This window comes from Taeniopygia guttata, chromosome 5 (assembly GCF_048771995.1).
Source record: "Taeniopygia guttata chromosome 5, bTaeGut7.mat, whole genome shotgun sequence".
NCBI classification, from domain to species: domain Eukaryota; kingdom Metazoa; phylum Chordata; class Aves; order Passeriformes; family Estrildidae; genus Taeniopygia; species Taeniopygia guttata.
The window spans coordinates 33,846,437-33,873,615 of NC_133030.1; the positions used below are offsets into that span (position 1 = coordinate 33,846,437).

Here is a 27,179-nt window from a genome sequence, read left to right on the forward strand (position 1 = left end):
CAATCTGAAAAAAGAGTACTAGAGAGAGTTTCTTTTCATCCTATTTTTCTTTAAACTCATGACTGTAGTAAAAGTGGTAACTTTTTAGTTTCTAAGGCAATGAGATTTCAACAGAAGCACCTGCATGTCTGTTCTATGTAATAACCTCATGCATCAAAGCATGGTTTCTTTTTTCCTTGTCCTGACTCTCAACTTCCTTGTTTCACTATGCAAATCTTCCTTTGTGATAAAAATAGAATGTATTTAATCTCCATCAGAAGACAAGATTCTGTTAAATAAGGAATAACATAAACTAGGTATCAAATAAGAAATTTAAATACACATATACATACTTGTTCTGCTCTATAATTTTGGTAATTCTACAAAGCAGAAGCAGTGCTCTAGAAAATCTGGCATTGATATTGAAAAAAAGATTTCATTTTTATATAATTATTCTTATTAACATTTAAATCTTAGCCTCAAGTGATAAAAATGGATTGAACAGACCTGACTACTGCTTTTAGACGTTTCTTCAGTTACATATAAAAAGACTGTTTTCCAGTTTTTCTAATTTTTAAAATAATAATTCACGTCTGTTTCCATATCACAGATACATTTAAATTAAAAAAAACCAGATTTTGACATGCTTCACAGAACTTTTTCCTGCCTGAGATATGATTTTTCTGATCTAGCATTGCTCAATAAACTGTTTTATCTGCATTAAATAACAGTAACTATATGGAAGAAAGTCTGTAATTTACATAATAAACTGGATACTCAATACTAATATTCAAAGTATTCTTTGGTGGTGAAGCAGCACGTAGGATATGAAGCATACTTATTCTGGTGTTTTTTGGTTTTTTTTAACACTAGTACGTTTTTGGAAGACCTTACCTAACAATTTGTAAAGAAGATTCAAAATTTCTTTCCATGATGTACCACCATGCTCTTCTCTTGCAATTCCTGCAAAATGAGCTGTGCTGTTGTAGTCATTTAAGCGATCAATGCAATTTAGAACTAGTGCCAGCATTCCCTAAACAGGACAGAGAGGAAAGTGAACTGTACATGAAAAAGCATTGGTCATTGCTTTTTTAAAGACTTTTTCCAGTATAAATTGGAAAGTTGCATTATCTTAAATTAAGAAAATCCCAAGCAGAAAACCAATTGTGCTTCAAAGATTTGAATATGTATTTTTCTGTGTAAAAAGAACTGATTTTAGAGAATGATTCCACATGGTTCCTTACACAACTAAGTATAATGAAAAATAAGGAATAAAAATCTGAAAATAAAGACTTCTTCAATTTTAAGGACACTCTTTAAGTAAAATCTTCCTTGCATAAGGAAAAAATAATTTAAATTTAGATAAAAAGGAATTTTCATTGATTAAAAAGGTGGAAATATTACTATCCAATAAAATATCTCTCCAATATTTTAAATACTACAAGATATTTGTAACTTCACTTTGATTGCATACTCAGATGATATTGAAAACCTGGAAGCAATTCAAATGTGCCTAAACACATCATAAAATATGTTTAGTATTTCTACAAAAATGCAGTTATTCCATTTTCAGAGAGGAGCAATTCAACAATTATGTAATATATAACTTTCTCTAAAACTGGCATTCTTAGAGTTTCTAGAGATAAAAAGTTACAGGCAGATTCACAGGATAGAAAAGACATCAGAAATAACACCCATTAACCCAGGTTTTATCATTCATTTGGAGTATCCAGGCTGTATACCTTCACAGAGACAAAAAGAAATTTTTGTAAAATAAGATTCTTTTAAATGTGTTCAGAAGTATTAAGATCAAATTTTATGACAGAGTGTGTGGCTTGTGACAAGTTTACATATATATGTATATTTCAGCTAGGAACATTACACTACATTATAGATCATATGCCTATATCTAAATGATAATATGCATATATCTAGATTTCTCTCAAAGTTTGTGAGACATTGCGCTTAAAATAATGCAAAAATCCCTTTGTCTATACCTCTTCTTTGAATAGATTTTGTCTGTTTTTGAGTGAGCGGAGTTTGTTTTGCTTGTCTTCGTGTTGCAGGTCTTCTTCGGGAAGCTGGAAGTAAGTGATCAGGTCCTGCAGAGTCTGAGCCATCTCCTCAACAGGCAGGGCGCTGGGTGACAGTGCTCGGTTGTTTCCACTGTGGAAAACAACAAGACTGGCAGCATTAATCATTTTCCCACTGTAATTTACAGTATAATGTGGCAGCCTATTCTCTTTTGGTACCAAAATCAAATCTTGTTACATGTATGACATGTGAATATGAGCAATGGATGATCCGAACTGAACATCATTCAAACACCTATTATTTGGGTGTCCAGCACTCAAAGCTTTCTGAAGTAGAATCATATTTCCCTTTCTGTGCTGATATAAACAGAGAGAATGTTTTGGTTTTTTTTTTTTTAATGAAAAAAAATATAAAAAGCAGCAATGTAATTCAGCAAAATGAAGAAAAAGAGATTAAAGTTCTTTTACTACAGTAATTGATTTTGTTTAGATACTCTAAATCCCATTAAGGTTATAGGTATGATGTGCACTAACAGTAGCAGTTATTGAAGTTATACACCCACAGCCTTCTGGAAAAAGCACAAAAGTAGTAGATAATCCTAACCACAAATTAGATCTTCTGTATCTACTCCATATAGTAAATAAAGAAGGGTGGGATTTGAAAATATAAAGCATTTCAATGAATCTCTGTTGTCTGTAAAATAATGTCTTTTTCTGTTCAAGTATTTTCTCAGTCTTGTGTGATAATCCAGTTTTCCACAGTCTGCTATAAATAGCATAATCTAGCAGGCACTGATTGCTGGCAAAGGTGGCTCTGCTTTATATCCTCAGCCCAAGAAATATAAAGGAGTGGTGGAGGTTCTTTAGATAATGAAGTAATAATGTTTTAAACACAGGCTCATATGGTGGGCAAATAATTAATTAAAAACTTCTTATAGATTAAAATACACAAAATTCTAGGTGTCAATGAATACTGACTACAGACTAAAATCAGTTAGCATGTTTTTTCAACCTGGATTACGATTCAGCTTGCTTCTGGCTTCAAGGTATTAGACTTCATGTAAATAATTTCACATATACTGTTCTATCTATTTAATGGTATTAAAATTTTGATTAGTCAAAATTTTAAATTTCAATCAGTTAAAATATATTTCTAATGGCTTCTAAATTCAAATACTTGAAAGCAGGACATAAGGATTCTCTCAGAGAAATTCTTATCATTTCAGAATACTTTAAAAACCAGGTAACAAATACCTTATGAAGTGGCTAAATAAGCTTGAAGTATTGCGAATGATTCGAGCAGCCTGGGATTCCTCACGCTGGCATCTTTGTAATGTGAGACCATCATCCATATGACCTTCTTGGTGTAATATAACCTATTGGGAGTCAGTAATTATCACAATAATTACTTAAAAAGACTTTTTGCTTTTAAATATTTTTTTATTTATTTCGATACTGCGCTGTAAAAAGTAATTTGCATATATACAGATTTGTTAATCGCTTTATCTAGATACCCCTTAAAGAACTACAAGTTTTTCAGTCTCACATAAGTTATTCAGAGAAGACAATGCAATATATTTTATTCTTCCACAATTCATTTAAAAAGATACTCTTAAAAAACATTTTCAAGTTGTAACAAAAAATGTCATTTTTTCTATAGTCTAGCTCTCAGGGAAAGAGGAACTTCACTTTCTTAAGCATCATTTATGAAAGGATTTATGCTTTAAGACTACTGACAAGAAAAATCAAGCTGGAGTGACAAACAAATATGACAATGCTGGTAAAGGAGCAATAGTGCTTATGAGCAACTTCTGATTCATTTAACTATTTCTACACAATGTGTTGTATTCTTACCCAAACCAGATATGAACATCATATGAATTTCAAGCAATAACAGAGATCCTTTCGTGGGGATTTAATTCTTTCACTTTGAAAATCACACAAAGTCACAGAAAGCTAGCATCACTTTTAGGCTTCACAAAAACAGATCTTGGTCATTTTGAGTCACTAAAATCCTACATAAATTTTATTTGAAGCAAATGTGAATTATCCTGCTTCTTTGCTCAAGAGGCAATCTACTGAATTCTCCACCAAAAAAATTTATATTTTTAGCTTTGAGTTTAATAAAAATTTGCAAGCCACCTTCCCAGTTAGCAGAGTAATTCTGAGGGCATGAATAGCTAACAAAGAAACAAGTAATGTTATACAGGCGGTTGCCGCCACAAATGGGAAAGTTATTTACCAACAGCTTTTGTACATACTAGCATATAGGTATGTCAAAGCACTGGAAAGTGTTTTTTTTCTATGCTTGGCAGAATCTACACTACACATGTGCTCTGTTCCTTCAAACATGCTGAGTTTATCTAGACAGCAGAATCCATGAAAATATGGATGGAGAAGATTAGGAAGATATTTTTAAACTATTACATTAATAATATTTTCTTAAAGGAGACTAGTTTAAAATTGGGCCATCTTTCCCCTTTTTTCAGATACTTTATATAGAATCACCCTGTGGGTGACTTCGCTAGTTAAATTTTGCTGTTTCCATGGAGAAGGTCTTGAGGTCTCAAAACTGAAAAGTAAGTTCTACTCTTCTCATCACAAAACTAGTAAGAAAAACATTTAACAATTAAAGAATGTTTCCTCAGGCCATTGTATGTAGCACCAGATTTTGGAGCTACAGGAATTAAAACATTTGACAGATAGGGTATTAAAGCTGTCATGCCTTGCAAAATAATTGCATTTTCATTATTGTAGAGCAGATATGCACTCTTCTCCCTAAGTATGCAGTGTGGAAGAGAGAAAAGTCTTTTGGAAGGACCTATTCTTTCCTATTTCTCTGACCGTAGGGAAAAAAAAGAAAAACAAAAAACCCAAAAACTAACCAGGGAACCAACAAACAACCCAAACCTCAACTAAATTATCCAGAAACATCACAATGACAGGAAAGTGCTATTTAGGATTCCAGGAAGTACATCACAGGGAGAAGCATCCAGCACTGGCTACATCAATTCCTCAGATAAAACACTTCTCTGCATGTTAAAAGGGGCATTTGGCACTGCCTTGCTTGTACTTCTGTATGGCAAGGCACTGACCAACACTGTGAGCAATGGTCTCCAGAGCGCGGATCCAAACCACGTAGTGTGTGTTTTTCTGTTGCCTGAGCCCTAGCATTTTGGAGCTCTGCAGGAGTTCACTGCTTGCACAAAGCAAACTGAAAAGATGGACTTCCCTCTCCCACTGGATGGTGGAGGGATGTTGACTACAATGCTGATGTAATCACAATTACCTGGCTAAAGCTTGAATCCTTGGTTACCACAATCTCAGAGAGAGAGACAAAAACTAAAAATTCTGGCAGAAATCATGCAAAAAAAGCCTCAAAAATGATACCAGAATTTCTTACATATTTTTAGTATAATAATTAGATACATGAAACTACACCAATAACAGAAGCCAAACAACAGAAATTTTTACTTTACAGGAATCTTCAGTATTTCATAATAGAACGAATCTCATAGTTGTTTTCTCCTCTCTGTGGCTTTACAGAAGATGACAGTGATGAAAACTATGTTATGTCAGTAAAGCATCCTTTGCCTCTTGCCAAAACAGGGTACTTCTCAATCTTCCTAGGGCTAATGAGTCATGTTATAAAAAGTGCAGGCCAGCTTCAGCAGGAACACAGTGAGTGAATGTGAAAATCTCTTGACACAATGGCAGTGGATGAATACCAAGCACTTATTTCAATGTATATGAAAAATAAAGTTATATAAATTTATATGAAATTTATATAAATTTTATTCTATGTGAAATATAAAGTGATGTATATCTCAAATTGCTTACAAGATCATAGCCTAGTATCATATTGCAGGGTATGAAAAACTGTTTCTTGCCTCCAAAGGAATATCAACTGTATGAAGCTAGAAGGTTTGGATTTTCTTCTTTTTGAAGGCACTTAACAAGACAGAATTCCCCAGGTGAGAGGACAACAAAAGATTTGAAGTCTTTGAACATGAAGGAAACAGTTTCAAAGGAGAATAAAAGTGACAAGCAATTACGGAGGTTCTTTTAGTCCCTTGCTGCTGAGCAGAAAACTGGAGAAACAAAATACTGAATGTGACAGCAAGCTATTGTAAAATTCTTCATTGAATACAGGGGAAGAATCTACACATTGCCTTTTCAAAAAGTAAAACTGGACCCTCTGAGGAAACAGAATGACATAGCCAGTTGTGGTGCGGGAAAAGAGGCCATCATTGTGTAGTTTAATTTTTTATCAAGAAAATACTGAATGACTGGCACTTAAAGAATTTCTCTGATCAGCCAGATTGCTGAGAAAGTGAAGGAGTTGGGCACTCACTGCCCATTGATGATGACCATGTGTGCTGCCTATGGATAAATGTGATTGTGGCTGGGGAGCACGAGGAGCACCTTATTGTTCTGTACTGCAGTGCTTGTGTATGGGTATTCTCTTATGAATGTACCTGTGTGCAAAGAACTAAAGAAGAATTCCAACTTCTTTTCAGTAAGTTTTTTTTCAGTAAGAGATTTTTTTTCAGTAAGAACTTTTTCATGTTCGAATGATGCACTCAAGTTGTAAAAATCTACAAATAGAGAATAAAGGAATCCTTTGGTAATGACACAGTTTTGTGAAACTAGTACTAAACCCCTTAACACTGGATGATATATGAACATAAAATTTGAAGATATAACAGGTCATATGCCACTAATTAAGAATCTAATTGTACCCTAAAATCAAAAGGCTGAGAGAAAGATCTTCTTGATGTCACATCACAATTACATCTAACACTTTGGGAGGAAATTATTCTCTAATATCCCTTAAGAAACTTGATTAAAATTTTCTAAGACTATTTCTTAAGTGAAAAATTTAATTGCCATTTCACATAATATACTTAATTTAAAAATTCTGAAACACCAGTGAATATTAGATGACTTATTAATTTACACCAGTTGCAACAGTTAAATTTAGATTTTAAATAATTATGCAAACCAGGAATTTCTATCTTTTACTGGTGTAATAAATAAAAAATTGAATACAAACTAATAATTTCTTCTGAGAAAAAAAAAGTAGTCAAATATATTTCTTAATGACAGTTTTTCTTCAATGACATGGTTACTTTAATATCCATCACTGTTTTCATTTTCAGAGTGAAATATTCACATTTTCAACATAAGAGCACAAAACAATTAAACTCACAAACTGATTTCAACAATTAAAAACCCCCAAACAGTACCTTTCTTTTCAGGGGACCTAAACGTGCTGATTTAGCATCCTGTGCTTTGTAAGTCAACCATAAGGCAGTGGCCACATGTTGGACAAAACAGATTGAATCTCCATACTTTATTTCTGGGACTCCCATTCCATCAATATCACGTTTCATACTAGATTCCTGCTTTTCTTTCAGCTCCTAGGGAGATAAAATAAAGTTGATATTTAATCTCTGTATTGGAATAGGACAAAGCATTGAATTCTACACTGATACATATTACAATACTGAACAATATTTATGCTACTTATGCAGTTAAGATGCAGCTAAATTTCAATTTAAATCACTTCAGCTTCTATCCAATTAATCTTTCAGACAGTGATTAAAAATAGTTTCAAATCTGAAGCAAAAAAAAAAAAATCAAGTCAAATTCATTACAGTGGATCCATACAAAAAAATCTTTATTATCTTAAACTATTCAATAATGGAGTTATTGACATAAGTAAAGTTTCCGTTTAACAGTCTGTAGAACTCTATGTAGCCAAAATTCTTGAATTTTATCATAGACATGAAAAATAAAAAAAAACCCTGTTTTGCAATGTAGTTAAAATATTTTTATTCTGAATATTTTTTTGTTTATAATTTGTATATACAGGTACATACTTTGCTTAGAATAATGCCTCTGCATTGAAAAACCATCAAAAAAGAAAATATTCATTATTTTAAAAGGACAATTTGGCTTTCATATTTCTTTACTTTTGCATGTCTCCATTTTTTACATTTATTGATATAAATAAATAAATAAAGTGTTTATTTTTCCAATTTGTAAGAAGATTTGAATTCAGGAATAAGAACAGTAAAAGACAGTTATAGATAAATGTGATTGTGCTGGTTTTTTATGTGTAGCAATGTTTTTTAATTTCATTTCAGTTTATATAAGGTACAATATCTGAGGGGTAAACAGGAGTTGTATTACATCTATGCTAATCTGCTTCCATTTCTATGTAATTTAACTGTCACATTTCAACAATCATTTCAGTTGAAACAGGTAACATTATAATACCAAGATGAAGGTGAATGAAATTACTTGGAGCTACCATTTCAATGCAAGACCATGGGGAAAACATGTCATATCATACTTGTGTGGACTCAGCTGTCACTACAGAAAAAGATGAACTATTTCAGTACACATTTCAAGTGAGGACATCAAGTGAAAAATACAATAAAATAGAGCAAATTCAGTGTGAGCAATTGATTATTTGTCTTCACATCGTAACCTGAAGAGTAAAACTTTTTTCTTCAAATATTGTGTCTGCATTAATAATCAAGCATCAATGAACATTTCAGATAAAAAATCATAGTGTGGTAAGAAGCAATCCTAATTAAGTTATTTTTTGAAAAAAATTGAGAGATACTGATTCCTTTTGACAACACTAAACATAGTGAACAAAACCCAATTTTTTCATTTCAGAAGTAAATTTTTAGAATTATTTCAGGGGCCTGAAGACTGTTTTCATTTTGAAAAATACAGCACAAATTTCTCTTCATCATGTTTTGCTCTTTGCACTCTGTCCAGCTTCTCTAGGATTTCAGCCAAGTAATTTGATCATAGCGTGCAAAGACACAGTGTATTTTACAACAGCTGAAAAGTCTAGTCAGATAAAGATTACTGAGGGAGAAGGGGAAAAAACCTTCACTTATCTAGATATTTGTACATATCTTAACAGTAAAATATCCAAACACTTTGGCTTTTAAAGACCTCTCTTCACAGCCTCATCTCAGTTTAACTCCCTCAGGCTGTGAATTAAATCAAAGAAAATAAAAAAATCACATCATGGGCCTAGAAGTTTGCAGAGGATAAAAATAACCACAACAACAACAACAAAAAATACCCCAAACCAAACAAACAAAAAAACATGGAATAAACAAAGGAATTTGAGGGCAAAACTGTCAAAGATTATATTTTCAAAAGATGTTAAATATACTAGAGGAAGGGCAAGAATTAGAAAGTGAGAAAGAATCACAGATTCCTACGTGATAAAAGGAATATGAGGAATGGCAATGTGAACAGAACAAATAAACTCAACTTTCTTTACAAAGATTTTACAATAATAAAAACAGAGTAGGAGAAACGTTTTTGCCAACCTAAAGACTTGTTTAGACAGTCCTAAGAATTGCAAAACAACCTGTCTGCTGAACTCTTACTAAATCTAACTTTCATCAGCTAATTAAAATTTTATCTTTTGATACTGCACATGGTTATTGCATTAAAAGTACTGCCATAAATACTCCAATTCAACAAAATAAAAAGATAAAATGTCTACAAATATAAGAGCTTTCTACTGGTATTGCTGTACTCTGTGTACTTTGCTTTATACATTTGTACATTCCAGTAGACAAGAAAAAAAAAAAGAGTTACTTTCATTTCACCTTCTATTTTCTCTTCCCATAAAGAAATAAGTAGAAAAAATAGTGTAATACTGCATTTGAAATGCAGTGTTTACTGGGAAAATATAATTATAAAATATTAACTTAAAAATAAGTATTTGAACTTTTAGAGACAAATGCGGGTAAAGGCTTTTGCAATACCTATGAACTTATTACAAAACCAAATTAAACTTTATGATTACTACCATACTATTACGACATGCTTATGCCATGTTGAGTTCCTAAGACAGCTACATGTTGGCAGTAATATTCAAATGATATAAAATCCTTCTGCATGAGTCATCTATGACTTTTTAATCAGTGAGACTGTTACTTACCAAGATTATACCAATAACTTCTTCACTGTCAATTGTACATAACACCACAAAAAAACAAACAAACAAAAAAAATCTAAAATATTAATGCTGGGTTACACAAATTAAAAGAAACAATTATTTTTAAATATGCTCTTCTTTCCACTGTGGTTAGTTTCAAGGAAATTTGTAAGTAGACCGAGGATTCTCCTCAGCAGTGTACACTGAGCCAAGAACTGTGCTGGAATGAGAACATCCCATTTCAAAACAGGATTCCATCTGGTGCAGAGAAAATGCTGTCTCTGTTGTCACAAGGCATTACAGATCTGTTGCCTTAAAATATAGAGATTGACATTTTAAAACTTGGTCAAAAGTAAGCTCTATATTAAAAACAATAAAAGATATAATTTGGAGGGGAAGGTGGTCCATCAGTTTCTGATGCTTGTAAGATTAGTTTGCAGCAATTAGGAAGCAAAACAGGCATGTATTAAATATGTTATTTTCATTGAAATTAGCACCATAATGTTCTTTAGCATATACCTTAACTTTTTAAAAAGTTCCCTTCTGTTCTTATTTAGTAAAAACATGTTAAGGAAAACTCTAATTTGAATTTTGTAATTTAAAAATTAGTGTTTAAATTTCCAGTGTTATTCATCAAAAGAAAAAAAAAAACAGTGAAAGAAAATACACTATGAATGCAATCATAGGTTTTGACAAGCAAGGAACTCACAAGATTGCTGAAGTGGAATGTAACAGTATTGAGGATGAAGGTGCTTTTTCAACAAGAGAGTCTCTATAACAACTGCTGGAAAATAAGACTCTATTTAAGTCATGTGTTACAGACTCCTGGGTAGCCTTGAGGCTCTGTATATCCACATAGCTCTGTTTTCTGGCAAGGATAATATCTTTTTTCTATAAAATCCTTGTACTGGCTATCAAACTGGAAAAAATACCATAATGAAGAAATGTTTAATTTCCTTTTGGATACTCAGCAGCAATGCTTATTGTAAGCAACCTGGTCTGAATTGGTGTTGACCCTACCTGGAGCAAAAGGCTGGACTAGATGTCTGCCAAGAGTCCTTCTCAATCAGAATTATTCTATTAGTCTAAGGGACAGGTGTGCTGTAAACAGACAGGTATCCAGCACCATATTTTTAATAATCTGTACACAACTGGAATGAAGACATTAGACAGATACCTTGAAATTTCCCTGAATTAATGCCATATTAAGGTACATGCAAATGAAAAGGTTTATTCATTGAGAAAACAAATAAATAAAATGTTTACATGGACATATATGCAGAAATTAAGATAAAAGCACCTGCTTATATATCTAGCCTACCTATTACATCTATGGTCCTTTTTCCCCTTAATCTGTGTGCAAGTAGCACTTTGCTTTAAGAGCCCTTTTTCCCTAACAGTCCAAGTCAATCTTTGGGGTTTAGTCCCTTCCCAAACATCACCTTCCTCTCTTTAGGAAAAGTTACCTTTGCTTGTTCCCCTCACCTTTGGAAACAGTAATAATGCCTCCACCCATGGGACAGTGCAGCTCTTATTTGCCCAGACAATAAATAACAATTCTTATTCTTGGCACCAAATTCATACCCTTTCATGAGGTAAAAAAATTCTTTTCTGTATAGGACAGCACAAATGGGACAAGATGATGACACACTGAGCTTGTATTTAATATAAAAATGTACATTATCAACCATATTTTGTATAAACACTGTAGGCATGAATGACTCCTGCATAATCAATTACTACTGTACTTCAGCTTTGTCATTTTGGGCACTGCAAAAAGTTTCACTAGTGTGCCTTTGAAGCACACCTCAACAAAACAAGGAAGAAAATAGGGCATGTTTAGTCAACGTAACAAAAATAATTTTATGAATGTGCATACACAAACACTAAACTTACATACTCAAAATTTATACATTTATATGCATAGATTAAAATATTGGAAAACAGCAGGACAGTTCGTGTCCAGTTAGGCAGTGAGCACATCAGAGAAATTTTAACTCAATGTTTAACCAGTAACTGTGACACTCCTGCAATTCTCACCATTCTTACCAATGATTTTCCAAAAATGGCAAAAAATTACATCTGTAATAAATGCTCCAGCACAACATTATATGTACAATCTATAGTGCACAGCTTTTACACTGAAAAAAAAATTAAAAACTATGTTGTAAGTAAATCTAAGCAATCTAAGAAAATTTCCTGATAGTTTTTCAGTTATTTTGATTGGCTCAAATAAAAATTCATGAAATATCATATGTAGTCACACTAATAAGTATCGTTATTTTAAACATGCTAAAAAGAAGTATTTGATTTATTATGCTAACAAAAGTCTAGCATTTGTCAAGACCATTACTGTTAGAGTTTATCTAGCATACAACTAATTTTAAAGATTCCTTTTCACTTTGGGATTTATTTTTTCTTAATGATAATATAGCATTCAGAATTATGTGGAAAATTTAGCACTTTTTTAGTTAATAGAAAACTCCATTGTAACAGCTACGGGAACTATTTATAAGTAAAATCATGAAAGAACAAAAAAACTTTTAATCATCTTTGATTATAAAACCTTTCACATCCTGGGAAAAAAAAGTTATTAATTTTGCCTACCTCCATAATCATTCTTCATTGTCTCTCCCTTGTAATGTTTTTTCCCAGCTGGAAACAATGAAAAAGCTAATAACATGCAATTAGCAGCTCACTAAAGAGCATAATTTGAAAACATATGGTTTAGAAATCACTGCTATATTTGCCTTACATTTAGGAAAAATTTTATTGAGCTCAGTTCTTATCAGCATACTGCATAAAGAATAGCAACTGAACTGAATTAAATTGAATTCAATTATGATAGATAGAGCTGGAACGTGTAACACTCTAATGAGATTCTGTCCAACTAAAATAAGTATATAATTATTAAAGTATTCATATTAAACCACTGCATCTTGCACTGTATTTGGTTTTAATCTACTTTTTTAAAACTGGTTACAGTTTAGTTTATTCTAAAATTTATCAATCACCTTTATTTTTTCTCCATGACACCTTTGTGCATTTAAAATTAAACAACCTGTATCAAGAATAACAATCTCTAGCATTAACTTCAATTTAGAAATTACAAGTAATTTATACAGATTTAATGTTTGAGTTCTCCACATTCAGAACAAATTTGCATTGCTTATATTTACCTTAGTTGCTCTAAAACAAAAGGCTGTAGATGCTGTGTCTGACTTTTCTCTGTCTAATATTACTACTCCTTCATCCTCATTCAGAGCCAAGTACTTTCCTGTTGTAATATGTCGAAGACGAAAAGGCTGCCCCCATCTGATGTTACTTCCACTCCAGCTAAACATAAGAGACAACAAAAACAGTTTAAGCAAGTAAAACACTAATTTTTTTCTTTAGGTTTTAAAGGATGTTCAGAAAATAGAATATGCTATATATATTCCATTTTTTGTTCTGATAACAATACTTGTTTTAAATTAGATGCAAAACTGTTAATTCAGTTGCAAAGGGAACCCTGGAAAGGAGTATGGCTTCCATCTTCTTGTTTCTACACCCTCTCTCCATCTATCAGAGTGTTACATATGGTGTACATGAAAAAATCCTACATGTGTAAATTAACTACTGTATTTTAGTTGACTGACTGAACAAACAAATTAAACCTAAGTGGAGACTCAACATTTCACAGAATTATCCTACATCTGTGTTAGTTAAGAGGGTATTTCACTTACAATCACAAAGACACCAAGGGTAAAATAAATACACAGTTCAGATAGCCATCAAAGGTCATACATACTCTTATGAGATATATTGAAATTTCACTTGTAGGGAAATGACAGATAATCACATAGGAAGGAGATAATCTTTTCAAAAAACCCAAAAAGCCAAGAAATACAGAAGGGATAGGTATTATTGCTCTTATATCCACTCATGCTTATGCTCCGAGTAAAACTAGGAATGCATTTTATTTTTGGAAAGAAGCAATCATTTAAGTATACGTATCTCATAGACAGTGCTGCTTTTGTTACAGGAGACAGAAAAAAATCTATTCTATCACAGTACATGGCTTTTTATTATTGACAAAGAGCCTACTAACACATAGCATAAAGCGTGGCAAATATATATTCTGCATTAAGGGTCTGTAATAATAAAATTTCTATTAATATAACAAAAGTTACTAACCAAAAAACTTTTAAAAAACTTTTAAAATATCAGTACCTTATTCGAAGGGGTTCTACTCTCCACAATGACCTTGCTCGAATGCCAGCTCCTCCAGTTTCATAAAATACTTTCCTACAGAAAAGATTCAGAAGACCATCTTCTTCTGTTTATTTGTGCATTTACAGTATTTATAACTTACTTCTCTGGAAACTGTACATGACTTGCTACATTTCTCCCAGTAAACAAATGTCATTGAATGGACAGAAGATTCCTACTCCTCAGTGAAACTATGATAAACAAACCAAATGTCCCAGGTAAATTAGATTATTTCCATTAAGGTAGTTGCTCTCAGGAGCTGATAAAATGCCTAGCCTTGAAACTGGCTGGGAAACTTTTCCTGTCATTTAATCAGCCATAAAAATACGTAATTCCTGCAGTTCGAAATATATTAATCTAATATAATAATCTAATATAATATTATAATTTAATATATTAAAAAAATTACCAATGCTTTTAAATACATGCCATATTTTAAAATAAAGATATGCATTTTCAGATTAAAGCAACAAGAACATGACGTTAGGGACTTCAGTCCAAAAATTATATTTATGATTCTTATGAAAGAGCCAGAAATTGTTGTGATAACAGAAATTGTGTATTATAATCGTCACAAAACAGATAATGCATTCAGAGAAATAAAAAACAGGAAGGGAAAGGATAAAACCTTTATTATAATTTCATTTTCTTGAACTATTTGCTGAGGGTTAGTAGTGTGTTCTAGTGCAGCAAATATTCTACTCAATAATCAAATACAAACAAAGAAACTATGGTGGATTAGCCCTGTTCACAGGAAGTTTTTAATGTTTTAATAAACATTCATGTCTTTTCATCTAATCACCAGAATTTGTATATACTTCCTCATTTCTAATGAGTGTAGGAAATATAATGGATAATAGGAAAGGTTTGAATGCTTAACGAAAGAGGAAAATCTTTCTTACATGTTATTCCTCTGAGAAGGACTAATCTACCCTAGCACGCACAGAAGCTGGACCTTCTATTGTACTTAAGTATCTGAAAAAATGTGCAGCAAGGGAATTTAAAATCTGCCTTCCTGCTCTGGAAAACTTGACTGAATACAGCAAATGCATGTAGATGTCACAATCTAGCTATTATATAGCTGAATTAAAGTAGTTTGAAATGCAATTTTTAACTGGATTTTCAAATTGTAAAATTCTTTTCCTATTTTTGACAGCTAGCGGCAAAAATTGAAAAAGCTGTTTAGTATTGTTCTTATGCAACTATGGAACTGAAAATCAATTTTTAAAAGAAAAGTTTTGTTTCTTCTATCTAATTAAAGGTGTATTTCTACACCTTTTCTTCTATTTAGAGCACTTAAGGGTCTCTTTCCTGAGCAACACCAATAAAATCCTGGAAGAATCATGAAGTTTACTGGAGTATGGCTACCCATTTGCACCCAGCAGCTTTATAATATGATGGACTTGTATTTACACTCCTACTTTATTTAGGATTCACATTTAAGGACACACATGTGATATCAAATATTTCAAAATGCTAGTTCACCAAAAGAGTAAGAATAAATATTCCTCATAGTAAAGGCAGTAATATTCCCTACACATTTTATCTTGCATAAAAATCTATTGGTAGTCTAGAATAAAAATAAACCTAAAAATCCCTAGCTTTCAACTCATCTTCATTTCCAGACTCTATGAATTAGATCTTTCAAGGTCATTTCCAACCTGGGCAGTTACATGAGTCTCTGAATAAACTGAATGCACAATAAATATCTGGAGCTCTCCATTTTCATTCTATGTCTCTGGTCCCGCTGACCTTACTGATTTTACTTTTGGCAGACTCTAAATCCTAGCTGAGCTCAAAACTAAGTATTCATTTCCACTCTCTCTGATCTCCTTCATGTCTCCTTGGCCGAACTCACCCATTCTATCTCTAAAGGACTATCAAAGGTGTAGTTCAGTATCACAGATACAGTTCAGTTCACCTGATATAGTCTCTTTTCACCTCTTATACTTTTAACTTCTATACTTTTAAAAAATTCAGCTCTTGTTCCAGCTTTCTCTATATGCAGCGCTGGACTAGAATTAGTGGCCTGCTCTTTCAGTAACAAAGCTGCATGTAAAAAAGAATTGCTGTTTTTTCACAACAGCATCCACATAATCTTTTTTTTCCCATCTAATTGATTCCATGTATCCTTTTTTTTTTTTTTTTTTTTTGCCAAGCTAGCTTTTTTGATGTTCAATATGTTCACCCCAAGCATTTCCATTTGGTCTGTAAAAAAAGACCTTAAGATTCTTGTCAGAGAATAGTCTCTTTGCAAATTGTTAAAGAGCATTATTTACAGAAATGTTCAAAAAAAAGATTTTTGTTTTATGAAAAAGAGAAATCTTCACTCTTGTCTAACAACTAATTTAACATTCCTAATGAAATGCATAGGACTGATTAAATAAAGAAACTGAAAGAAACGCAAATAAAGAGATAGAAACAATTTTCTACATCTCTCTCTGCCATTCTTATTACTATTTGGGTTTTTTTTGTATTTTCATTTTGTTTTGATAATGTAAACATGACTCCTACAACTATGACACAGTAAAAATTTGGCCTTATGTCTGTTACTCAGCTCATAAATCAAAAGACCGGATAACTTCAAGTCATCTGTCACTATCACACATTTGAAAATGTTCAATATAGCAGTCACATTTTTTCCAATTTTAGGATTATAAATATATAGATTTAATTTAGACAAATATACATTTTAATTTTACCCTTTTATTTACTTAGCATAAAAAATGTGGAAGGAAATCTTAAGGCAGTAACAACACACATCAACCTTACATAAAGAATCACATCATACTGGGGACTAGGACTCTACAATTAGTTTTAATATTAGCCGTATCTGACTTCTACATAAGTAAAAGAAGTAACAAAGAGCAGTATTTCTGAACACAATGAAACAGCTCAGCATCTATTTTAACCTTTTTTAAATGGGCACTTTATAAAATAAGTCTGAATGCAACACAACACGTTTGCCACTATTTTTATATCAGGTGTGTACATTTTCATACCCAGTTAAAACATTTTTTCTTTTTCTTTACACATATGAAGAAAAGAGCAACAAAAAATTCACAAAGTTAATTTTTCTGATTTTCAGTTTGGGTTTTCTTTAGGACTTGGAGACATTTTTACTCTTCAGAAATGTAAACATGGCAAATTTAGAGATGACAAGTTTACCTGACATAATTGAATGTTATATTACCTAAAGCATAACTTATTTGCCACAATATGTAGAAAGGTCTTATTTGTTGAAGATGATTTTACAGCTAGCAGGTTCACATAGCACAATTATTAGCTCATGTTGCTTCTGATTAACAAAAAATTTTAAAAATACAGAAAAATTCAAATAAAAAAATCAACATAATAGATGACAACTGTAGATAAAAATTTTATACAAAAGTATTTTAGCTAGTATGATGATCTTAGTATTTTAGCTAGTATGATGATCTTCCTGCTAACACCTTCTTACCTCTACTTGTAGTAGTATGAACTAGAGACGCGAAACATAACAGAACAAAATCTCAGTGAAAATCAACTACTTAAATTTCAAAAATGAAAGAAGTCATGACTGATTTTCAGCTTAGTAGGTCTCAATTTCTCATACAATGCCACTGCCTAATTAAAGACTGCTGTAAGGACTGCTGTTAAATCTACCTAACCTCAAATTCAACTGACAACCTGTTTCCTTTCTGAAAGAAGGAAATATTTAAAAAATGCACCATCACTTACTTGTGCTGTGAATCATTCTGGTCTGTAGATGGAATTGTCAAGCACTCATCATGGCCATGGAAAAAACGTACTACATGTCCACCAAGAAGATATCCTGAAAAAGAAGCTCATTTACAAGCTAAAACATTGACTATGAAAATAACACCCTCATTAAAGTTTAAAAAATTCAAGACCCAGACAAGATCTATTTTCCAAATTTTCACTCATAACTGAATTTAAATAAGAAAAAAAATAATGTGTTAACATACTATTTTAGTACCTTTTTTAAAAGAAAATATTTCTTCTGAAAATGAAGAAAAAACAAAAGCAAACTTTTGACATTTAAAACTCAAGTTAGGATTCTGAGACAGAAAAGGAAATTTAAAAACTTCTTTAAAACAACAAAAACAATTATGGCTTTGCAAATTGAATGCTTTAGGTAAAAGCCAAATCAAATATCTAATGCCATAATTTCCTCACCCTTAATACAGTTTAAATTATCTCAATACAAAGCAGTTTCATGATTTCATCATTTTTTTCTGAAATGTATCATTTGTGTCGAAATCAAAGGTGCACAGCAGCAGCAGGAGACCCAGGACAAAAAAACACTTTGCAGATCTGAAGATTAAGTTTAATGGAAGTCAGCTTTCCAATCCATTTAACACAAAGAGTACAGGTCAAAACCAGGCACTCTGCCTCACATTAAAAAAGATAAGACAAAGAAGGTGGAGGAGAATGACTCATCAAATCCTAGTCCAAACCATTCTGACCTTGTAAGTGAAGTTGCTGCCTTTTAAAAGAACACACATTAAGGAGTAAGGGTAGAAGGAAGCTTTCATACTGTCCAGCTGATTCAACATAAATTTGTAAATGAGGAAAACTGTAACCAACAATTACCATCTTGCCAATTAATATAAAAGTCAAAGCAAAGAAATAAAGGGGGGGGGGGAGGGAATGTCCTTTTCTGTTACTTATTTTTTCTTGATGGTTTTACAAGTATCACAAAAACAGCATTGTCCAGTTCCTAATCCAGTTTCAGACTCGGGAAATCCCACTCCCTCTCTTCATTCCACTGGAGCTAGACTGCTCTGTCTTTTGACATGTGACCATCTCACATAAACCATTCTGAGAACGTATATAAAACCAAAGCCTAAGTAGTTGAGAAAAAAAAAATATTGACACACAGAAAAATCTACTGTGATGGTTTGTTGTTTTATAATTGTTCTTTGTTAGTCAGTTTATAATGTTTATTGCTTGTACCCCCTTCTGTTCCCCTAATGGCTTAGCCCTAAGTTGTTTACTCCAAGATTTTACCACCAAGTGCCTGTCAATCCCCATATCAGTCTCCCCTGCACCTCCCCTGCCTCCTTATATGTCCCTGTCAATCCCCAGTGCACTACCCCCTACCCCTGTCTATCAAGTTGAACACAGCCTGTTTGTTCTAGAATGTTCCCTGTCTGTTGCCCCTTCCCCAGTATGCCATTGGACTGTTCAGCCTGCTCCCTCCTCCCCTGTGCTGCCTTCATTGGATTGTCCCAGTTGTGTTCTCCTCCCCTAATGCTTCCCCATTGGAAGAGAGTTGTTTCCAACCCTCATACCCTCTCCTCTTTAAAACGTGCTGCAACCCTCATTTCTGCGCCTGCTTGTTCCTGAACCCTCCTTGGTAATAAATTGTGTGTAACTCATACGAGTGGCCACTCTCTGTTTCTTTGCTTTGGTCCTTCATTCTGTTCGGGAGCTGTGTTACCCACGGCACAGCCTGCCACAGGGAGCAGCCAACCCCTGTGAGCACTGCCAGCCTGGAGCTCTCGAAGAGATCTGGGGCAGCCACTCCTGTAGTGCCCTCTGGCCACAGGGAGCGTGCTAGCTGGGAGACCTCCACACTGTGGCTGCTACCAGGCAGTCACAATCTACTTCTCTTCTTACTCCACCCTAACTTTTTTTTTTATTTATTTACAGTATTTTGGATTATGCAAGTAACTTGGCACCACTCACTATGAGTTCCAAATACAGCAAAAGGCTACTAAGATGATTAAGAAATCGGTGTATGTCACACGTGAGAGGCAAGACAAGACTCTGGAGGGATCTTATCCATGTAAAGACTATGGGATCAAAGTAAAGACTATGGGATCAAAGTCTCTTCTGTTGTACCCAGTGATGGAACTAGTGGCAATGGGCCCACACTGAAACATGGCAGGGTCTGTTTGAACATCAGGAAACACTTTTGGGCATTGGGAATGTGCCTGAACACTGGCACATGTTGCCCAGGCATGTTATGGAGTTTCCACCCCTGAAGTCCAAACCTGTCTAGATATATTCCTAGGCAATATGTTCTAGTGGATCAGCTGGACAGTGGATTGGACCAGATCCTTTCCAACCTCAATGACTCCAATTCTGTAAACTCTTAGGAAGTTTAGATGCCGAATCTCTTCAGGTACAGAAATGTTAAATATACAACTGGTCTTCCACAATCTCTCTGTATAGCTCATTATGTTTTTCATCTGTTACAAGTTTTAAACTTTGCCATAGGATGGTTTTTCTCTTTGCTTCATTTTGTTTTACCTGTGATGCCTGAAAAAACACAGACTTTTCCAGGGTTAATTCCTATTCTATTTATGACCCATAAGGGCAGGCCCCCAGACAGTCATTTTTAAATATCCAGCTCCAGCATACCAAAGCAATCAGAAAGTATTACAAGCAAAATCCATATCCCATAAATTAAAACCTAACACTCTGACATGGGTTTCTTATGGGCCAATTCACAGAAACACTGCGGGAGGCTGATTTAAACAAGTTGGGGTTAGAAAAACCCAACTATAGTTCAAATAAAACTATTAAATTAAGTCTAACACCAGGGTAAGTCATCTTCTATTAAGACTTACTATAGCTGATCCCAGGGAAATGGAATATCTCTCTCAGTTCCCTTAAAGCTCCACTTTGTTTATGTTGTTGCATACTAGCATATCATAAATGCTAAGTTTTACAGACAAGTGGCATAAAATGATCCTAACTTCCAAGACATATAAGTAGTTTGTGAATGTCGAGTGCTGATACTTTGAATAGAGAACCGCAAAGGTGAAGCACAATGTTTGCTACAACAGTGTTAATGACAAACTGAAATAAGGAGAGACACTGAGTTGATCAGACTTTCAATACAGAATGAGACATTTCTCAGAATAAGGTGACCATGACAAACATGATCAATGACTCAAGCATGACCATGAAGTGCCATAAAATTTCCTGAAAGAAATCCAGACCCTGTGGTGTAGGATTTAGGCTGAATAAGAGAAGACAATAAGGATACATGGCTGTGACATCCAGAAAGGATTTTGAGGAAATGTCTATGAAAAGCAGAACTAAGAGACTGAAATAGGAACTTTGAGAAAACTGCTTTTCATTTTGCCTGTACATTTATTTTCTCTTCTGTTCTATCTGTAGTGGGAGAACAGTGTTTAGGAAAATTGTATGCAAAAATCTACACTTTCTGGCTTTAGTTATTCTGCAGCACCTACTCCCCCAAATTAAACTAAGTTTTCACTTCTCATGAAGCTTTTAAAGCTTTGTTATTCTAAAGTTACAGCACTCATTGAGCTTTTCTTCAGTAAATCAGGTTGATGTATCTGTATTTCCCTGGTTTCTCTTCAAGAATTCTTCTCTCCTAAGCTCCTTTTCTTTATTTTCATTAAACATTTTGGTTGACATTCTGAGGAGAATTTGTTTTTTACTTTTCCCTCTTTATCAAAAGCATACAAATTAATCTAATTTATATACATGTCTAAACAAATAAAATGGCAAACCTTCTGTAATATTGCTTCCTGAGCATATAGGATGTACATTCCATAGTGTCTGCATAAAGGAGGCATCCACCTGAATATTTCCATTTGACACGGAGAGATGCTGAAACAAGACAATGGTAGCAGGAAACAGTGAAAATTATGCACTTAAACTATTTAGTACATTAATTTATCAACAGAAGAGAATGTATCATGAAGTAAATATAAAAATTTCTTCTAAAATTAGTATTCTTCTAGAATTTGGGGAAAAGGCATTGAAGCAGTCTTGCTCTGGAGGAGGGACTCACACACACACATCATCCTTTCAGTGCAGAAAAATAAAAATGCATTACAACCAGGCATTGCTCCCTAGATTAGAAAAAAAAAATCATAAGAATCCCAACCAATCTCCTTATATCCCCACAGAATTTTTATTTTCCCACCATTTGACCACTCTCTGAGGAAACAAACTCACCAGGTATCTTTCAGAGGACACGCTGACCAGGATAAGGTCATCACCAATTCGAACTTTTTCTCCTTCTGATCTTTGCTTAGAAGCAGGGTGTATTGTCCACCAGCATGCCTCACCTAAAGGACAGAGGCTCTAATCAAGGTTCTACAAAAGAGACGACTCCCAAGAAATCTAAGGATATCGTTATACAACACAAAAATATTATAAAAATTGGCTTGTGAGAAATTCACTTTATAAAACCACATCATTTCTATTTTCAATCATTTTTGGTGCTTTTCTTTTTGCTTGAAACTTTTTGTCATATAATCTTTTCCATATATGATATTTCCCTTTTCAAGTACTTTAAAAGAGATTGTTTACAAAACACCACTTAGAACTGCTTTCCTTGGAGGGTCTCCTTGCCAGGAAATTGCTGACACCTGCCTTGGTCTTATTTATCACCTTTTGTCTCTTCCTTTGCTTAATGGTCATATTTAATTCACAACTTTCTGTATCACATCACATGACAAACCTGGAAGCAGTTCCACTAGCACTACAGACCATATAATTACAAAATAGCCAAACCATAGGACGTTTCCTACACATTAAACATAAGAGTCCAGATTACTCTGCACAGACACACAGACACACACACACACACACAGAAGCACACATACACAGACATACTGGGAAGATTACCTAGTTCATTTCACAATTTCACACTCTTCAGAGTGTGAAAGATAAGAATCTTGAACTTAAAGAACTTGAAGAAAACAAGTTGAATTAAACTTTCTCACCAGACAATGCAAAGTGGAAAAAAGATTTTAAAAGGCAATTTGGTAGAATCAAAGTACAAAAATTTGTTTGATTGATTAAGATATTTCATTTTGCCTGTACCTTTTATTTCAAAAAGAAAATTTTAAGGCAATGAAACTAGCTATAGTGAAGACAATAAATAGAAGTTACATCCATACAAGTGTAAAATGCTAGATCTTCAAAGGGAGTAATTTTTTATAACCAGTGGCTTTTCCCTCTACTGTGTGAAAAATACTTCCTGCAGCAGAAACTCATTCATTAGTACAGTTTCATAGGTGAGGGAGTAGTGAAGTGATATTATGGCACTCAGTTTATGAGCTTTTCAGGCATGCAGTAGCTACCAAAACCCTCTGTGCAGAAACACAACCAAGTTTTTTTGAATCTTAACTATGTGTACAAGGGATTTATTGTACATGTACAGTTAAGCAAATACCTTAAACAACTACAGATACTTGTTATAAAACATCATAGATAGAAGCAGAAATAGGTACAATAATTCTTAAAAAAAGATATAAAATTATAAAAACAGATTTAACTGAAACTATTTCAGTAGTGATTAAGCACACATATTCCTTTTATCACATACATTCCTTTTCTCAACAATCCTAAAGAAAATGTTCTCTATCTAAGGCAACAAAGACAGCCAAGTAGCAGACAGCTAATATTTGTCTAAAGCTATAAACATAGGGCTATAAACATTTGAAAGACAAATTTCACTCATTCAAAAGACAAGATTTTGTAGAGAGTCACCTGAACGGATTCAAAGATTATGATTTACAAAGGTTTTAGCACCTACACTGCCAGCGCCTCTCCACCATCAATTAGTCTATTTGATTTTATTTTCAAAATAATGAAAAAATACTAGTAAACACAGATTTATATTAACAAAAAGAGTATTTCATTATTTGAGCTTTACATTAATGAAGCCTGTATACAGGTACTTAGATTTTCCCTTCAAGGTATATGTCTGGGCCTGATTGTTACAGAGACACCTGTTACTTTCTGAGGAGTACTCACCACTTTCAGTAACCATGAGCACTCTGTACACAGCAGCATGAAAATCTATTTGTGGCTATTTGTGGCTAAATTTACCTTTAAATTCATTTAATATATCTTCCAGTGGCAACTCATAATTTATATGTGTTTTCATGGAAGCATATTTTTTTTCACTATATTTCCATCAGCAGTAATAGTAATGGCAGTACTTCCCGAAATACATTAATTAGATTTTAAATCTTTTTCATAATGTCATGTTTGTGTTGTATCTCTTCCACTTTGTCTCATTATTGGTTTGTCCACATTACTCTTTTAGCAATGTATTCACTACATATTTTCTGGTTTCCTGCATTACAAGTTGCAAATTTCTTTTGTTACTTGGTTACAATATATATTGTGAATGCACCAGTATATGGCTTTTCCATACTCCAAGTGTCAAAAAAAAAAAAAAAAAAAACAACCAAAACAAAATAAAACAAACAAAAGCATCAAATTTATTTTATTCAACTGAATTTTAAAAATTTTACCATTATCATGTATTTTATTGCAGTTGTGTTGTCAGTTTAATTGCAAGACTCACATTCTTACACAAAGTTATTTAATGTGCTGAAAGTCATTAGTACTAACAGTAATTTCTTTCAGTCATCTTATTTCTGATGAACACATAAGGATCCCATTCATACACTTACAGTTACATTAAACTCAGTGCCTCTTCTAAAACTAGAAATTAGTAACTCATTTTCCTTCGAAAAGGACTTGCCATACCTGCTGCATTTTCTCGTAATCCCACATCAAATGCAAGTTTATCTGTCTGGGATCTTGATGATGTTAAACATGTCAAATACTGCAAAACAGTGATGTTATTGAAAACAAAAACCCAACAGTATCCATTAACACACATGCCAAATTAATACATTCACATTACTTCATCTTACTATCTCACTTAATTTTTTTAATGAGTCAAAGTTGATGTTGTTATTCATACAGAGCTCTTGCTGAACTTAAAACATCAAAATCCTTTTCCACTGCAGCACATCTCCACTTCAGCTGTGCAATTTAGCTTCTACCTTCTGCAGTTTCATACAGCTCATTAGATAGGAAAAGGCAAACATCTAATTACAACCCTATCATGATAAGTTTCAATCATAAAAACATTTAAAAAAATACCAAAAGGTACTAATTATACTACAACTCTGGTATACCAAGGCAACTACAATTTTCAAGGTTCATAAACATAAGCAACATAGAAGATTAATGTAGCATTTGAAGATTAATGTAGCATTTTCTAGTACAGGAAAAAGGAGGGGAAGCATTTTCCTGACTTCTCATTCCTTCAGCCTTGTATTGGGTGTATTTACATGGGTCCTAGTAGGTCAAAGATTCAAATCAGCTGAAATTTTTCAGTTGTAGAATATAATATGATGAAATTTATACCAGGCAGACTGAAGACATCATCTTTGTGGGCATAATGCATGGAGACTATGGGATGTCAAATAGAACACGTTATCTTATAAAATATGATGGGGAAAAAAATAATGTACATAACAACAAATTCATTTGCTGTAGAAGTACTTGCTAATGGAAGTATCATTAAAATGGGTTCCTTAAGGACACAGAAATAATACATTTTAGGAGCTTTTCAGTTACAATTCTAAGTTAGATCAAGAATCTGAATTTAAACAATTCTATTGTGTTGAGACACTGCAAGTTATTAACTTCTTTCTTACCTAGTGCAGAAGATAGCTCGTAAAAAGCATTATTCCAGATTTTTATTTTGGTAGAAAGACATTTCTTATTCATTCTGGTCATTCTGTGCAGGTGCTCCCTGACTTACCATTTCGCTGAACGAATGCCGAAGCAGAATGGCGTGGCCGTACAGCAGGGTCCGGTGGCCACCCCCTTGGGCTGCCTGCAGAACAGGATGGAGGAGGTCAGAACTCCACTGCTCTGAGAGGACCATGGTCAGAACTATGCAACAACATGAAGAGCTATGGCAGTTCAAGGAAGGGGCACAAATATTCCAACAAATTATGAAATGTATGCACTGGGGAATAAATAATTATAACAAAGTCGATACAGCAATAGCCAAATATCTGCCAAAGGAAAAAATGTTGTTCTTTAACAGAGGCTTTTATATTTTCCTAATTTTTATTATGATTTAGTAAAGCACAGCACTCACAAAAACATATTTTAAGTTAAATAAGATACCACTTACCTTTCTTATAAACTTCATGCAGGCATTAAAAAAATAACAACAAAATAAATACATATATACATACAGAAACTGAAATCTGAAAGAAAAAATAGCATACTTACTGCCCAGAACAGTTTAAGCATATACTGAGAATAGCTATTTGTTAATATTAATCTCTGACATGTTTCAGATTCATTAAAGCAACTGCATCCATAGTTTCTACCAAGTACAGTTATTCATTTTGAATATGTGAAACTCTATGACAAGATAGGGAGAGGCAAAACTGGATTTTCTATTTTCTTCATTTAGAGCAAATTTCTTTTTAATTCTTTTTGAATGGCATTTAAGATCAGTTCTCATCCTTGGATTCATTTAGAAGGGACAAAGATAATGAAAGGCTATTCCAAGAGCTCAGATAATTGTTATACATGTGTAGGCAAATGGTTTTAAATTCGGTGAACAATACATAAGTTAAACTACCACCAAGCGTCTTCAAAACATGTCATTCATAAAAAATGGTTTTAATCCTGCAGGAACTTGTCACTGCTCGGTGAGGAAAACAGGAAAAACACGTAGCAATGAATATCATACTTCTTTTATATATTAAAGTTCTTTTTTTTAATGAAAAAGGAAAAACTTAACGGCAAAGTTAACTGTAATTACAAATAGGTTGTCACAAGAAAATTTCATGTATTCAGTTTGCAACAAATCTATGGATACTGAGAACAAGCAATTAAACACTTCCTGCTATTTTATTAATGAAAGTTTTTAAATTAATCACTTGTAAGTATGACTTATTTAAAAAAATTAAAAATAAAAGAAGAAAAGAACACAACCAAACCAAAACAACAAAACCTCCAAACTTTACAAGCTACAGTCTTTCTCTAGAAAAATCTGAAACTAGCAGCAGAACTCTGCTAATAATTTTTTTATTTCAGCCATACTTTTAGTATGAACTGCTGTGCTTCTATTACAGTTTCCCCAATGGATTGTACCTAACTTC

The 27,179-nt window shown here is 33.3% G+C and overlaps 1 protein-coding gene across 20 annotated transcripts in view; it reads right to left on the reverse strand.

The window, feature by feature from the left end:
• The window catches only part of RYR3 (ryanodine receptor 3), a 195,754-nt gene that overhangs the window by 118,258 nt on the left and 50,317 nt on the right, over window positions 1-27,179 (reverse strand). For 12 of the 20 annotated variants that reach the window (XM_072930136.1, XM_072930140.1, XM_072930143.1 and 9 more), the window contains exons 4-15: window positions 26,198-26,209; window positions 25,817-25,891; window positions 24,748-24,826; window positions 22,195-22,307; window positions 21,744-21,843; window positions 17,968-18,061; window positions 14,209-14,283; window positions 13,176-13,332; window positions 7,262-7,435; window positions 3,267-3,388; window positions 1,977-2,145; window positions 874-1,012 (exon numbers count right to left, since the gene is read on the reverse strand). In XM_072930136.1, coding sequence (XP_072786237.1) covers window positions 874-1,012; window positions 1,977-2,145; window positions 3,267-3,388; window positions 7,262-7,435; window positions 13,176-13,332; window positions 14,209-14,283; window positions 17,968-18,061; window positions 21,744-21,843; window positions 22,195-22,307; window positions 24,748-24,826; window positions 25,817-25,891; window positions 26,198-26,209 — 1,309 coding nt within the window. Of the gene's footprint in view, window positions 1-873; window positions 1,013-1,976; window positions 2,146-3,266; window positions 3,389-7,261; window positions 7,436-13,175; window positions 13,333-14,208; window positions 14,284-17,967; window positions 18,062-21,743; window positions 21,844-22,194; window positions 22,308-24,747; window positions 24,827-25,816; window positions 25,892-26,197; window positions 26,274-27,179 lie in introns of all 20 variants that reach the window. The other 8 variants (XM_072930138.1, XM_072930144.1, XM_072930137.1 and 5 more) reach the window with 2 other exon arrangements.